This window comes from Dunckerocampus dactyliophorus, chromosome 8 (genome assembly GCF_027744805.1).
Source record: "Dunckerocampus dactyliophorus isolate RoL2022-P2 chromosome 8, RoL_Ddac_1.1, whole genome shotgun sequence".
NCBI classification, from domain to species: Eukaryota; Metazoa; Chordata; class Actinopteri; order Syngnathiformes; family Syngnathidae; genus Dunckerocampus; species Dunckerocampus dactyliophorus.
Genome location: NC_072826.1, coordinates 19,407,255 through 19,424,113, shown reverse-complemented (window position 1 = coordinate 19,424,113; position 16,859 = coordinate 19,407,255). Strand labels below are relative to the sequence as shown.

The 16,859-nt window shown below is 39.9% G+C and overlaps 2 protein-coding genes across 2 annotated transcripts in view; both read right to left on the bottom strand.

The window, feature by feature from the left end:
- kcnab2a (potassium voltage-gated channel subfamily A regulatory beta subunit 2a) overlaps nt 1–6,479 on the bottom strand; it is a 121,569-nt gene extending 115,090 nt beyond the window's left edge. The window contains exon 1 of the mRNA XM_054785825.1: nt 6,382–6,479. The gene's annotated coding sequence lies outside the window, so the exon portion shown is untranslated. The remainder of the gene's footprint in view (nt 1–6,381) is intronic.
- Nucleotides 6,480–8,361: 1,882 nt separating this feature from the next.
- Nucleotides 8,362–16,601, bottom strand: park7 (parkinson protein 7). The gene is made up of 6 exons (XM_054784671.1): nt 16,396–16,601; nt 15,950–16,051; nt 15,815–15,874; nt 12,061–12,130; nt 9,513–9,599; nt 8,362–9,177 (listed from the first exon to the last, which is right to left on the bottom strand). The coding sequence occupies exons 1-6, from the start codon at nt 16,483–16,485 to the stop codon at nt 9,017–9,019; spliced, it is 570 nt and encodes a 189-aa protein (XP_054640646.1). The 5' UTR covers nt 16,486–16,601; the 3' UTR covers nt 8,362–9,016.
- Between the last annotated feature and the right edge of the window lie 258 nt (nt 16,602–16,859).

Below are 16,859 nucleotides of genomic sequence, written 5' to 3'. Positions count from 1 at the left end.
ATCCGAATATTTCAACGGACATAACACACCCCGGTCAACATTCTCCTGTTGTCTTGTTCTCCAAAACGAATTGTAGAAGTAATTCCACTTCATTGTAAGTCGAGATGAGCCTTGTAAACTGGAAGACGACTGACTTAAGCGCATGTGTTCTTTCTTCTTCTATAGTTTGGTGCGTCACGTGGTTCGATCTGATTTTCTGTTTACAACAAAACACATAGCAGAGTTTCTGCTAAATGTGATTGATCGTGGCGGCTAACAGCCGCCACAGCTTATTTTTTTTTTTTTTTTTACTTAAAAACCATGTTAAGTGACATATTGTATGAATGGATATACTGCATATGCTATATAGATACATATATAGCTTATTATTTACGCACATATTGATCACAATTAGTTTGAAAACAATTAAAAATATCATAAAAATATTTCCACTGTGCTTTATTTTCATAAACATGCACCGGAATCGCCTGTCTGCCATGTTGACACTTGCTCATGTGTGACCAGAAAAAAGCATGTGTCTTGTGTTGAACAGATGTCGGCAGCCACACGCGGATAATGCAACTTTCATCTTTATTATTCCGATTAAGGATAAAGTAACTGAGCGGTAAGATGCCTATATCTATAAAAAAAAAATAAAAGTATCCGTTCACTTGTAGCAGCTGCTTATGTGGAAAGCAAAAAAGTCAATTGTTTCATGGCTGCGCTTGCATCAAGAACTCTACTATAGAAATGTGTTTTCTCCAAGTTTGTTAAACTACTATTTCAGGATGAATTGGAAAATGTGCCCATTGCTGAAAGCTTGTTAATATGTTGCCTTGACTACGGCTGCATTGTCTTTTGCATAATCCTTTTCATTGCTCATATACAGTATCTGTAATGTTGTATAGAAAATGCTTACTGGACGTAATACATGACGAACGCTAAGTAGCTAGTTTCACTGACATATTACACAGTTTATGTACACAACTATTGAGGAATTCTGTGTAATTATCTTTATTGCCATATTGATTTGAGTTGTGAATTACTGAATATCAACTATTTTGATGACCTGTAAACTTTGAAACTGTGAATGTGAAATACTAATCATTAGCATTTCGTGTACTGTAGTAGTTGCAATGTTTACCGCTTCAATCTGATATGTGCTATATGATTTATAGTTAAAGGTAGATCATTTTGATTGTACATGACATACGTGTACAATGTCCATAAATACTCATATTTATAAAGTAAGTCAGTCAGTCTATATATATATATATATATATATATATATATATATATATACATACACAGTATATAGTACGTGTTTATAGTGGGGAGTACATCTTTGGGACAAAGTAGCCCACAGGCTGAAAAAGTGTGAGCACCCCTGTGCTACATAGTAGCATGTAATGTTGACCACAATTAATTTGAAATAAAATATCTATCAAATATCATAAGAACGTTTCACTACACTTTATTTTGAAAAACATGCACCAGGCTCACCTGTCTGCCCTGCTGTCACTTGACAGATAAGGAGTGGAAGAAAAGGCCAAGCGAAAGGCATTTAAAGTTAATGAATGCATTTGTTGCCCAAGCCTGTGAAAACAACCTTAATGTTGACATTATTACCGACAGTAAATGTAATTCTTTAAAAACTTTAGACAGTGATGCTATCACAGGGTTCTCCAACAGGTAGCTCATATGCTAGCAGTAGCTCACTGGCTGATTTTGAGTAGTTCACCAAAGACCATTTGCTTCACCTATTAGTATTTTTAAGTGTTCTATTCAAACATGACACCTGAATTTAATGACAAATGAGCATACTGAGTGGAGATGTACTTTGGAAATAAACTACAATTAAATGTTGGCAGTCACGTAAAACACCAATAGCTCACCTAAGTACATTTAATGATGCTGCAGGTTGTCTGCACCTGTGCTATCATAACCCTGGGCTCTCAATTTATACTGGTTATACAGGCCAGACTTGTATAAAAAATATTTAAATTATTTTATTTTGTTAATTGCATTATTTTGAAATAAAAAATATATTACTGAACAATTAATTTCCCAAAATGTATTAGTTTTACTCAAAACAGGCATCAAATTAAATTTAGGTTCGTGCCAAATAGTACAAAATGTTGTAGTTTTGTACTAGTCACACAGTATTATTGGACTAAATAGGTCAGGTAACAAAAAGGGGCTCAACATTTTAGACTCTCACTTTAAGTGCTCTCGCATGTGAAAATTGTTCAAATATGTATTTCGGAAAACACTATTACTAAGACAGTCCGTAATAATGGGGAAAAAAATACAGGAATCAACCAAAAAAAATTCATAAATATACCACCACAAAGCCTGCTCTGGTGCAAGAAAACAAAATGGAAAAGTAAAATGAAAGATGGGCAAAGTCTCCAACACGTATTTGAATTTGTGAAACGGTTGCGTTGCTGACACATGCCTGCATCCGCCCGGGGCTCCATGCATGTCGGCCTGCCCCACTGTCCCTGACGCTCTATGATGACTCAAAGGTGGACAGCCGGGGTGTCCCTGACCCCTCTCCACCCGGGTTTTCCTGAATTTCAGAGCAGCTCCCCAGGCTAAAACTTACACCTGGAAGAATGTCCAGCGATATGCTACGGAAAAGTGTGGTGGGGTCCGGGGCTTCTATCAGCCCGGAAATAGTGCATGAAATTCGGCTGAAACTTTGCCAAACAGTGCAGCAAAAAATGATGGACACGTGCAAGAATGTATTCATACAGAGTGATTTGATGTAAGAAAGGAAATAGGCAAGTTAGAAGCATTGTTTTCATTATGTCTGATGCTGAAGATAAGCTTTCACTGCTTTCCGATCGTCTTGTTTTCAACTATGTTATGTCTCCATGCATCACACTCCATGTACACTCACACAATTGGAGCAAATAATTTCAACGACATGCACCGTTATTCACTTCAATCTCCCATATATTGAGCAAAAAAGTCATCCAAAGTGTCGAAGTATTTGGAAAAGGTTACAGATGGCTCCAGAAAGTGAAGTGCAACTTGTGTCAGCAGCTTCTTACAAATCAAGGGACAACCAAAGCCTATCACTTAAAACAGGTAAGGCTGTTACGCCCATTTCCGTTTACATCTTGTGAATTTTAAAATGAGGTTGCTAACAGGGATTTGGCATGTTGGTCCTCTTTTATGTGTACTTTTGTGATGTTTGCCGACAGCAACCGTGTTTTGTTTTTTTTGTCTTGCTTTCTGTGTCACTAAATAAATTAAGGTACTGTTTCATACCTACCGTGTTTGTTTATCTGAGTGTTTTAGCCTTTTTCTTTGAGTTTGTCGGGCTCGCCAATAACTCTGCTCTTAAAAAAACTAAAAATCTAACGAATCAGATACGACTATGAAAATCCTTAGTCAAAGACAGCCCTGCTCCATCCTGACCTTGTAGATGACAGATATTAGATGTGCAACATTGACTCATTTGTCAGACTGACAATGCAGCATGACAACGATGATCCCATGCGGTTATATAAAATAACAAAATGAATAACAGTTGATGCTGGGCGGCTTCATGGTTATTCAAAAAACCCTAACCTCCTCTGGCAAAGAAAACAACATGGTGAAAATGTTCTGTGTGTATTTTCACATCTCAAAACTGCCAAAACGATTTGAATAAGCACGTATACTGTACATGGGTGTGCTTCATCCACAGTGGATCATGTGTTTCCATCGTGCCCTGTCCTTTGCATCTTCCTCTATCAGTCCTAGCACTTGTCTGTCCTTTTAAACCACATCTGGAATTCTCCTCTTTGATCTTCCCCTTCTCTTCCCTTGCAGCCCCATCTCCAGCATCTTCATACCATACGGTCACAATCACTCCTTCTCTCTGACCTTGTCTCCTAGACGTCTAACTTGGGCTGTTCCTCTGATCTGCTCGTTTGTAATCCTGCCTATCCCAGCTGACTTCGGGCGAGTGGCGGCGTACACCCTGGACTGTCAACCGGAGGGCACATATGGACAAACAAACATTCACACTCACATTCCTACTTATTAACCTAACCTTTTGGAATGTGGGAGGAAACCGGAGTACCCAGAGAAAACCCACGCATGCACGGGGAGAACATGCAAACTCCACACAGAGATGCCCAACAGAGATTCAACCCAGATCTTCCCGATCTCCTGAATGTGTGGCCAACAGGCTAACCACTCGTCCACCATGCGGTCCCCGATCCTCATCATTCCTAATGAAAATCTAAGCATCATCAGTTCTGCCACATTCACCTCTGGCTCCTGTCGGGTGGTCAGCACTGCCATCGCCAAACCATATATGAGAGATAGTCTCATTAATGTTCCCTTTTGCTGATACTATTTTGTCACTCCACCATTCAATTCATCACCTCTTTTCCACACTCACTCTTGCTAAAATGTCAGAAAAACAATTTGCAACCGATGACAAAAATATCAATATTTGATAACATCCCATTGGCTTGTAAATTGCCAATTACCTTTTGAAATGCATCCGCTGAATCAAACCGAGCGAGCCAACGCTTCCTCATCTGCAGGGCTACCAAAGTAGGTGATCTAATCAGGAAACACGAAGTGCTGCTCTAATTGCATCATTAGCTAAACCAATGACTCAGTCACAGTGACTTTTGCAAAGCCCCCCCCCCTCACACATACACACACCCTAACCCATCCAGAAATAGGGAGCCAAGCCTGCAGCTCTTTATTGTACAGCTGCTCAAGCAGAATAATTCTAACATGTTGTGTGTGCAACAGTGAAAATGTTAACAAGCCAGAAATGCCTGAACTGAAAACTGTAGTTGCTCACAGACAAGGCCGAGCTGGACGACGAACTACAACCACTTGTTTGTTTTAAAAGGCTTAGGTGGCGATATTCTCAAAGACAGGCAATATACACTTCTGATCAAAATGTCAAGACCGGTTGAAAAATTGCAAACATTTACATTTTGTAACAGTGCCTCTGCTGGTTAAAGCCAATACTGCACTCAATTTCACTTTCTTCAAAACACACTTGGCAGCTGAATCAGTCTCACGCAATCATTTCTTTAAATGGCAGCACAGTGGCATTTTGGTTAGCGCAATTGTGCTTAGGGGCAGAGGACGCAGTGTGCCACCACAGACTGTCTTTTCTTTCAACCTATTTAGTTTATGCAGAGCAGGGAGCAACTGTGACATACATGTACAGTATAAAGAAACTAAGGAATAAAGAAACTAAGAATTATGTATTTCTTTGATCAATTACAGGTTAATTTAACAAATCAATATATTATTGCATTTAAGTGAATGGAAATTTTGTTCTGAGCTCCTGTTTCCATGCCATTACTGGTTATACTACAGGTTGGACCCAAGTAGTGCACTACTAATTCCACACAGTAAAAACATGTTCTAAAAAACAAATAAAAAAATTGTATGACTTGATATATTGTTATAAATATATACAGCATTTGCACAAATAAGCGTCAAACCACAAATAGACACCTGATACTCTCTGCATGTGCATTAAAAAAAACAGGCCACAATGACAAAATACGGTAAACAGTACAGTATAGAGTCTCTGCAAACCTCTGATACCAGTGACTAAGATGGTCTCCAGCAAGTCAAACCACAGAAGATAACTTGCATTTCCTGTGCAGGATGAGTTGAAAGTGCTTGAAAAAAACAGTTTGAGCATCAAGCATCAGTTTGAGCTGGCGCAAAATTCTGCTGCAAAGACGCTGTTTAACAGCAAAAAAGACAAATGCACATCATTGCACACCTTACAGTTCACTCATTCCCCTGAGGCTTTTCCGTGTCTTTGTCAGGGACATGTGTTGGACACCGCGTGTCCCGTTGTCAAGGTGACGTCCGCTCCTGACGGTGGTAGGGGGAAAGTCACCTGGCCTCTGCCGCACTCTGCCAGCCGAATACAGCAGTCTGATTGCGGCTGACTTTCTGGCTGGCTTGGGCAAACGGAGGATGGACGGACACCTCCTGGAGCTGACTGTCTCCGCGTCGTCGACTCACATCTCTGCACACAACACAAGTCTCCCCAGGCAGTAACACACGCACACACACACACCGTGCTCGGCTGGCCGGATCCAATCACGCCGAAATGCAAACGCCACCTCGGGCTTCCGTTAACGCTCCGCCTGGCCACATTGGAGGAACGGACGTCACGAACACAGTATTGGAAAGCTTATCACGGAATGGAAATAGCCCTCATTGGCCATTTTTATCGTTTTGATGGTTTAACACCCACGTTGGCGTGTTTTCATTAGCCAATGTCTGTTCGTTGCTATTTACCGTGATTAATGTGACGTGAAATCAAACGACTATGTCGCAAAGTGGCTGACGCAGGCGACAATAAAAGCAGCAACATCCATACGCAGACAAGCGCAAAAATCGTCTTACCTTTGATGCAATGGTTCCCTTTCCGCCCTTTAGTCAGAATCGTCTGAATTGTGTTGCGCTTAACACTCAACTACCACGCGTTATGCCAAGCCCCACCCATTCGGGTGCAGATGAGCTACCATTGGTCAGTCGGAGCACAACTGCAGCCGGGCCAAGGTGCTTGATTGGACGGACTCCTCTCAATCAATTCGGATTCGGCTTCCCGCGTTTGTCAGTGGTGCCCACAAAACGTTGCATGATGCAGTCTATATTTATGCGTCCAGCCACTGTGCCAGTGCAGACATATGAAACCCAAGACGAGGTGACCTCCAGTGTTTAGAATTTCTAGAGTTTTTTTTGTTGTTCTTGTCACAGAGTGTATTTTAAGGGCCAATTCAATTTTATTTACCTTATAGACCCGAATATAACACAAACCTAACCATAACGGGTCTTGTCTTTCCAGATGTTTTATTGGGGGAAAAAGCGTTTTATACTCTGGTCAATACAGTATAGAGCACCAAGAATGAAATGAAGCCCCACATGAGCAAGTACTTGACGATGGAGGCAAGGAAAAACCCTGAACAGAATCCAGCCACTGTCAGGCTGCCATCTGTCTCAACCAGTACAGGCTGAGATAGACAGAGGGTAGGTACAGAGAAGACAGGATAAAAGGGTTGAGTTGGGGGAGGGATAAGAAAACTACATGTAAGACTGCAGTATTGACCCAAACATACGTTTTTTGTAAAGTATTTTCCAAGACTACATGAAAAATAAAATGAATCATTTTTATGTTTTTGATGTGGACTGCAAGTCAGCCTTACAATCAGTAGATTAAGGGCTTGAATCTCCATTGGCACATGTAGAGTTTGCATGCTTGTCCTGTGCTTATAAGGGTTTTTCTCTGGGTACTATGCCTCCTCCCGCATCCAAAAAGATGCACTTGTGTGACTGTGAATGGTTGGTCCAGAAGTAAATATATTTTTTAAAAGCTACTTGGTGCATATTTTCATACAGTTCCCTTATCATTCTCGCTGGTATTTATGCCATGTGACCAGAGGCTTTACAATAAAGAACATATGCATAAAGTAAAGGGCATGGTTGGCTAAATTTGGTGACATATCACATGGCAAAACCCAGATATCCAAAAACAAAATGCTGTCTGCTGGGTGTAATACATTATTTTTTATATTCTGCTACTTTAACTAGCTCAGAGTTCACTAAAAGCTTGAAATATGTGTAAGCTATGTAAGCTATGAAATATACTTTTAAAGAGCTGGCCTCCACCAAGAAATTTCTGCAGCAGAAGACGATCCAAGTTCTCGAAAAGTGGCCCGCACAGTCCCCAGACATGAACATTATTGAGCAGGTTTGGGCAAAAATGAAGGAAAATGAAGGAAGACACCTGGAAGACAAAGCCAAAGAATCTAGATGGCATGTGGAAGGCATGTGAGGCCTCATTTTATGCCATCCCAGATGCCTTCATCAACCAGTTGTATGAGTCCCTGCCCAGCCGAATGTCAGCCGTCATCCAAGCAAAGGGAAGCCACAGCCGATACTGAAATGATCATATCTCTGATGGTAAAAATGTTCAAAATGCTTGTTGCTAGGATGCTTTGATGTTGTTCTGAAACAAAGAAATGTTGGTTGAAAAAATTTGTAAAACATGACAAGACTTTTGTCCAGCTAAAAACCTGTCTATTTGTGACTATTACGTAACTGATTCAAGACGGGTCGAAGACACGTTGTGTCATTTTTACCAGAGAATGCCAAGACTAAAATGATTCATATGAACCATAGTTCTCAACAATAGGAGGATTAGTTAGGGAGTTATGAGGTTTTTACTTCATACTGTCTACCTGTGACAAGACTTTTGTCCATGACTATATAAACCTCTAGAAAGCAGGAGCACCCACTACAGGGGCAGAGAAAGGGTGAAGTTAGTAACATGGATGTGAAAGGAAACAAAACGTAAGTGCTAAATAACGATAACATGGAACAAGCTGCTTTAATGCAGTTTATTGAATCTTGTTCATAAATGTTGTGCTGTGCAATGATTGTTCATGTTAAGATTTCACAGTTGAAGTGAAAATCAAGATTGGCTCCAAGTGCAAATTTAGTCTTCATCTAGGGAAAATAGCTTGGCTGTCTTTGACACCCAACTATTAATATCATTGTTAATATAGCATACACTCACCAGCCACATCATTAGGTACAGTATGGTTCATCTAATGCAGGGGTTTTCAAAGTGTACACCTCCCCTCAATATAATATGATTGGGGCCCTCCCTAGTCTGAGGGAATCTGTTTTGTTTTTTGTAATTTTGGAGCATATTTCACGGAATTTATGACTTAACGCCAAACTCCCTTTAGTCAATCACTGTAGGAACTAAAAATAAATTAAGTTTGCCTTTGACATAACTGAAGTTAGCTTCTAGGTTTTCTTTCTTCTTTTTTCTCAAGCATCTGCACCTCAATTGAAGAGGTTCACGTTCAACAACACTACAAGCTGCAACCAGTGCAAATCAAAATTATGCATGATTGTTCAGTTTTTGTAATATAGCATTGTATTGGGATGTATTGACAACAGGTGTACCTAAAGTTGTGGCTCATAAGCGTGCATAACACAGCGGTGCTTGGCAAATGTAACTCGGCTGCAGTTAGTCTTTCATAATGAGCGGAGACTTGACTTGAGCGGCAACCTCAGCCCCCATAAGTTCCTCTACAATCGTCAGGGCGAATTCAAAACTGGTTCCAGGCCCACGGCTGGTGATGTAATGTCCGTCCTTCTGCACTCGCGCCTCAGAATATTTATAGTGATCTAAAAACAGACAAAAAGAGTAACACTTAGAAGTGAGAACCATAGTCATGCAACAGACTGAATGAAGGCTTGAGAGACGACACTGGGCTGTGTGCACATCAGTCCTGTGACAACACTGCTGCTGACCTAGTTTCTAGTACATTCTGTCAAATTCCTGCTACTGATTTCACCTCTTCAATTTGCTACTGCATTGTGGCATGAGAGTAACCTGTATGACATCGCCACCTGCTGTTTTTTGTGGGTAAATTTTTTAGATAAAACATTCCTGTCAAATATTAACAAAAACTATGGCTGATTTAGAAACACTCTATCTATTTGGAATTCTGTTTGCTCACCTCCAGCCATCATCTTCTCCTTCATAGCGGGATGTGTGGTCACCGTGCTGCCGTAGCCTATTCCGTGTGCCAGAAGAGCGGTGGGACCTGCAGCACAAGGGGGTAAAAGCTGTTTAGGGTTCATTAAGGCTTGTAAAATAACGCATAGGCCATTTGCATTATGTGCATCAGTCCAATCTTTCGTATTGAATCCCACTGAAATATAAGGTTGCATGTTTAAAAAAAATAAAAAATAAAAAATTCAACATCTGTCAACATACAGATGTAACTTTTAGTTCCCTGACAGTGGTTGACTTCTGAGTTCTAATTTCAAAATGTTTTTTTCCCATAAAATAATACAAAGTGACTTAATTGTAATTGCAAAAAAAACCCACCACATGTCATTTAACGTTTTAATATTCATAAGACAGAGATGGTGACCACTTTATAGTCAAACAAAATAAAACTAAAGCAAAACTACTTGTTCAATGAGACGGAACAGGACGGTGTTTGCAGAGCAATACTGTCACATCGTGCCATTACGTATAAAAGAAATAATAAATCCTTTTGATATGCAATTAATTGCATGTTGCTAAGTTTCATTTAAGGTTCTATGGCAGGGGTGTCCTAAGACCGGCCCTGGGGCCATTTGTCGCCCACGGAAATAGGATTAGGGCCACAAATAAGTAAACAAAAAAAAAAAAGATGGACACAATACGAACAACTATTTGGTTTTGCCACCTACAACACAATGTAGGTTTTTTTCTTTGAATACAAATAACTGCTTAGTTTAATAGACAAAAATGTGAATAATGGTGTTTCCCACAAGACTGCAATGTATCTGTGGCATTGGGTTCCAGTGGGGGGTAATGTCATCATCTAATTTACATAATTGCCCATGATGGATAAAACATAACTTTATGGTTCGTTTCATAAGAATTATGTGGCATTATCTGTAAACCTTATTTGGCGTTGCACAAGCAATTAAAAAAAACATTTGTGTTTTCTGATTTGAAAGACTATTACTATACGTGATTATTGTACGTCTAACATTTCACTACAATGATGAACAGATGCGTTATGTGCAACCAAGTCAGTTGTGGTACGCCCGAGGCTTTTGTCTCACTGGTTAGCACTGCTCGACTTACAGTAATTCTCAATCAGTGGGGATGTGTGGACGTGGGATCGAGCCAGAGCAGGGTGCAGGGTTGCAGTGGTAAATCCTTCTGTGGAGGGCTAAATCTAATTGTGGTGTGCCGCCACATATACTGTAAATGAATGTATGGGAACACTGAATAATATCAAAGTGGCCCTCACATCCTTTATTTTTATTTTGTCTGTGGCCCTCAGTGGAATGAAAAAAGTTTGGACACCCCTGCTCTATGGTTATCCCCACAGCCAGAGAAAAAGCACAACACACTTTCTGTGCCTGTAATTCTTTAGATGCTAACTGCGCTAAGTCTCAGGAGATATGCTTACGTCTCAAGCAGCATAATGTTTTAACTTTTCGAGCCATTTTTTTTTTTATGGAAAATGTTGGTTGAACTCTAAATTTGACAACTTTTGCAGGGAAGTTTAGGAGGTCCCACTGTATTTAATTAAGATATTAAATGCAAATATTCACACGACAAAAAAATATATGGTGACACAAGCTGTCCTAAAATGTGTCCTTCAAACAGTATCACTGTTTCTAATACACAGGAACACTATACCGTTTCTGCCCGGAGACAATGCACCACAATGAAACAGGAGGTGGGGGTTTTCGGGGGGGGAAAAAAAGGAGTGGCCGAAGGCACTGCTTCTGCTGCATTAACTTTGGCAAAGGCCGAGCACTGCAGTGAGCTCATCCAAAAAAGTGTTAATAAATAGAAAGTTATTGATTAGGCTCCTTGGCTGTGGTCCCATGCAGTCTAAAGATTCCACTTTCCCCTGGCAGATGAGCAGACTGCAAGCTACTCTGGTTACAGCTAATCCCCACCCAGAGGACGCCAGAGAGACACAGCGAGACAGCGGCAGACATGAGAGATAAGCGCCTATCATCGGACGGATCACAAATGTTTTACACAGCTTTTGGAATGGAAAAATCATCATTCATGAAATAAAATCTCCAAAATCTTCAAATGTCAGGGGCAATATGATGCAGCAAGGGGCCCGTCTCGCTGGCGGCTTCATTAAACTGTAAATTCCTGCGAGTGTTTCAGTCGTTTTCTAGGACACCCTTCAATCCACTTTGCCATATTGGTCGACGGTCCCTCTTCATAATGTCCTTGCTGTGTCCTTTCTCGCAGCATAAGGGGGCTGTTAGATAACACACTCATTACATTTAAAGACAGCCATTTATCAAACCTTCATATTCCAATTTAGATACCAACAAGACCATAAATTAAGCCAATAGTTCCACTACTTGGACTATAGTGGTAGCTCTATCTGGTATTCAGCTGATTTGATGTAGCAAACCAGCAATTTTTCCTCAAGTGGTTTTTAAATACGGGAAGACACAGCATGCTGGTTTCATATGTCCCATTTAGCGCATGTGTTGCTATAAAAGGCTTGTTTTTGTCGAATGCACCTGCACAGATGGCTGCAATAAGGCCTTTCCTGCCATCTTGCTCCTTCAGCACCTTGCTCACAGCAGGAGACTGCAAGAGAGCAGAGGAAGCAGATGTAGTGAGTTGCTGGTGGAACATACCGTATTAAAGCGATACCAACTGTACACACTCTCTGAATATACTGCTGCCAAAACAACTATACAATATATTTAGTGTATTTATGAATGTCTTGCTAGGTAATGGCACCATGTGCCATTGTAGAGCTTACTCATAGCATCATACCATATTTCTTCAAACAGTGGCACTTGATTTACTCAATTGGAGAGGGTCTCAAGTGTTTATGTAAAGTAAGGGATTCATTTGAGAGGAAGCCTTTCTTTGTTCTGTTATATTGTTATTTGGAAACGTAGCCAAAGCAGACAAGCGCAAGTGCTCTGGCAGAGTTACAGTAACCCCTCATTTATCGCGATCAATTAGTCCCAGACCTAACTGTGATAAGTGAATTTCCGTGAAGGATTCCTCATTTATAAATGGAATATTTTCATAGTTAGAGCATCGAAAACCTGTTTTACGAACTTCTAAATATGTTTAACATTATAAGAGCACTTTAGACATGAAATAACACCCCTAGAGTCACCTTTACACTCGTATTACCCAAAATAGTAGACATAGTAACAGAAAATAAGACATATTAGACATAACACATAACAGACTCACACATTAGCATTGGGAGAGTTGTTTTTTGTCTGGACAGCATACTTCCTGTGGTGGCTATTTTCTTTTCAATGTAATGTAATGGCGGCTGAATGACCATGTCAGGATGGCTTTAAATTATTTGAAATAGAAATGGGTCACTATGTCTTACAGGCAGACGCCCAAAACACAGCATGAACAGTTCAGCACTTCCTAGTCCTGTGACTTATTTCCTAAAAGCGAGCTCTAACCCAGCATGCAGAACGTCACTGCCCTCTATAGCCCACATTCTAAACAGCACCTCAGAACTATACAATATGACACACCCTCTGTTACAGTATCATTACTGACACCTAGTGACCAGGGTAGCCAGTGTAGTCTTTAAACACATCTTCCGAATGGCTTTTTATTTGTACAGTATTTTTCATTCATTTAGCCATTTTTATGCTTGAAAATGCTTAATGTGGCCAAGAATACATAAAATTTGCTTATATATATAATTTTTTTTACTAATCCGTCAAAACAGTGATAATTAATTAATAACCGCGAAGTGGATGACTGTACGTCAATTCAAGTTTGCACTTCCGTTACAGCTGATGTGTGATTTAGTTTGTCATGTCAGTGTTTCCCCTAGGTTTACAGCTTATGTAGCACAGGGGCAGGGGGAATCACAAAAGTCACCAAAAGTGCCACATATTGTAGTCAATGTACAGCTTGAATAACACCCTTAAATCCCCTTAAAATAACTCAACACAAACATTCACGCCAAAACCACTGACAACAAAAGTGAGTAAAAAAGCAAAGATGTCCAAATTGTGAATATTTAGTGTATATTTATCCTTAAACTACTTCTGTTTTCATGGGGCACTAAACTGAAAATAGAATTAGTTTCATGTTCTTGGAGGGGCGGGGCACCCCTCGAATGTAATGATAAGGGAAACACTGCAGTCTTTTACTTCACTGCAACCCAGTTGTCACATGCTTGTTTTAACTAAGACTTCCAGATTTCTGTGTGATTTGGGAAGGCTACATACAGAACAGGGGTGGGTCATGTGGATTATGACAAAGAAAGGAATTAAATACATTTTTTGTTTACATATAATTCCACACACAGTGCAGTACTACGAAGTGTTTTCTGTTAAGTACATTTTACTAAGCTACATGTTGTCCTGCTGCCATGTCATCATGCAATTTACAGAGCTCTTGCAGGAATCTGCGTCCGCAAATCAAGGCTTCAATTTACTTAAGTGAACTGCAGAACTGTTGCAAAATATATGTCAGGGGAGGCGGGAGATGGCATTGGAAAGCGCCAGAAAACGCAATTGGAAACAGTATTTGCGGCTTATGCCCACCAGATGGCGCTAAAGACCAGTAGATGACTCCAAGGCTGATTGTTCAAATATTCCTACTAACTTTTTTTCAGGAACTTTTCAAATTCCCTGAGCTTTTGAGAAAAAATATTTTTGCGTTTCCACTAAAATAATCCAAGGAAAAAGGTTTCCCCTACAGGCCAGAAAAGTTCCAGCTACCCACAATAGTTGTTTGCAGAACCCGGGGAACTCTTGTGGGGCAGTTCTGTGCCATGCTGAAGAAAGCAGCTTGTTACGATAAAAGAACGTAAATATAATATGTCATTTACAGAAAAAAAGTGCATATTTAAGCAAATTGTACTTATTTTTGGCTTAAATTCAGCATTTTCAAGCATAAAAAGGGGTAAAATAACTAACAAAATGAACTAAAATACAAATACGAGGTAGAAGAATCATTGTTATTGGGCATGTAGTACTGTATTATACATTGGCCACTAGGTGTCAGTGTTCAGATAGATACTTAGATAGATACTTCAGCTCTAAGAGAAATTCACTGATTCATTCAAAGTCAATTCAGTGAGTCTAGGGCCAGACTTGATTGCCAAAAAAGGTTTAAATGATCTCAAAACAGGCACAATAATACTAACATAAGAATCATAATGACAACAACAACACAGGCTACTGTTGGGGCCATAACCAAAGACAAGCTAAAACTCAACTCTGAACCTCCGACATCACTTCTTCTCCGTCCGTGATTAAGGTCATTTACTGTGATACACACAAACAGGAGTTTTATTTAAGTCTTAAATGGCTTATTTACTCTTAGTGTGTCTACTATATTGAGTAATACGAGTGTAAAGCCATATAAAGCCACCATTACAATATATTGATGAGACTACAGCCACTGCAGGAAGTACGCTGTCAAGAAAGAGAGAGAGTAGGTGCAGAGTTTGTTATCTTACTTATGTCTAATATGTCTTATTTTATCTGATTTTATCTACTATATTGGATAATACAGATGTAAAGGTGACTATATGAGTGTTGTTTCATGTCGACCAGATTCTAATAATGTTGAAAACAGTATTTAGTAGATCATAAACAGGTTTCCTATGCCAAAACTACAAAAATACTCTATTCATTAAATACTGAATCCTACTTCATGGAAATTCACTTATCTTGGTCAGGTCTGGAACCAATTAACCGCACAAGGGACGACCTAATGTCATTTTTACAAGATTCACTTCGATCATACGTTTTATATTTTAATAACTTTAACTTTATCCCAAAATCTTAAATCTTTAACCTTTATAATCTTTGTAATGAGAATGAGGGAGTATCGTTCCCAGGATGAACGGACTACAGACGTGTGTGAGTTGGAGATACATACAGTATATGGTGTTGGAATTGTACTGCTGTGGATATGTTCAGGTCAGAATGGAGTTATAAAAGAGCGTCAGACTCTGTGTGACTGCGTGGGTACATTCCACTGTGCTTCTGTCTACTGCCATAATAGAGAGGCGTGATGGCTCTGATGCGCATGCATTAATTACACAAAAAAATGTAGCGTAATTAATGAAATAAATTACTTAACGCCGTTAACGCTAACATTATTTTTGACAGCCCTACATATACCCATTCAGGTTCATGTTATTTCAAACAATACAAGGAATAAGGATGCATATCTTCCACGTTTTGACTTATATAAAAAAAAAACTGGCAATATACTGCAGCACAAGTCACTTATAATAATCTGGATGCATGGATTTCTTACCTCTGCCAAGTTCTGGGCGCCCGGCATTCCCCCAGGAAGGACCACCACATCATACGGACCCTGAAAAGGCAGCATTGAAAATACTTTTTAAATGCTTTGCAAAACCTGAATTTGAACGAGAAAGCTCGGTCCAACCTGATTGCTTGCATCCTCCAAGCTTGCATCAGGACAGATGACGACGTTCCTGCTGCACTGGACTGGATCCTGACCAGTCAACCCTGCAACTGTCACTGCAATCTGCATGTTAAGGTGTAGGTGTCAACAAATAATACTAAAACTGGCTTCAGGGTATGATAGTACATTAGTGCAAACAGAGACTTTTCATTTGAAAGCACCAAAATGGCTGCAGTGTGAATTCACCTTTTGACATTTAATTCGCTCTCACTTTAAGGTTAGGACAAATTTGAATCTTTCATCAGTGGCAGGATTAGCAGTATTTACAATACTCATATCAGTGTTGTTGTCTTGTAGAGTTAATTTAAACGCACTGCCCATTAATAGAAAAACTTCCATAATAAGAGCGTCATATGATTAGCATGTTTACTGCTACAATCAAAGTAGCATAAAAACAAGCAACGAACCCCGGCTCTTCGCATGATGTCCACTGGAATAACAGTCTCCATCTCCTCTGCACCCTTTGACAGGATGACCAACGCTCTCTTTCCGGCCATAATTAAGTATGCAGCTCGTCAGGTGTAAAGACGCGAAGAAATGAAGCTAACGTCAGTGCATCGTCGCCTCTATTAGCGGCTAGTATGCACTTGGCCGGGTTGCCAGTCTCTCTGCCACGTTATCCCCCGTTCATTGACAGCCTAGTAACAGTAACAATAAATCTCTTACCCTTATATGAAAAAAATAATCTGTGGTCCTGTGGGATTTTTAGTCCTTGGGGATTTAGTCTTTAGTGGTCATCAATACAATTGTAGAAGACAAACATTAAATCTTAAAATAGTTTGACTACATTTCCCTGCTCTGGATGACGTGAGTAGATCGTTTGTGTTTCTGCGCGATTAAGTTGAGTGAAAACTGCTTTAAAACGTGCATT

Bases quoted from the DNA above. Each gene is read 5' to 3' on its own strand.
- park7 (XM_054784671.1), bottom strand. From the start codon at position 16,485: ATGGCCGGAAAGAGAGCGTTGGTCATCCTGTCAAAGGGTGCAGAGGAG. The intron at 16,052-16,395 runs GTTCGTTGCTTG...CTTAACATGCAG, and splicing joins ACATCATGCGAAGAGCCGGG to ATTGCAGTGACAGTTGCAGG. The intron at 9,178-9,512 runs GTGAGCAAACAG...GTCTGTTTTTAG, and splicing joins GGAGAAGATGATGGCTGGAG to ATCACTATAAATATTCTGAG.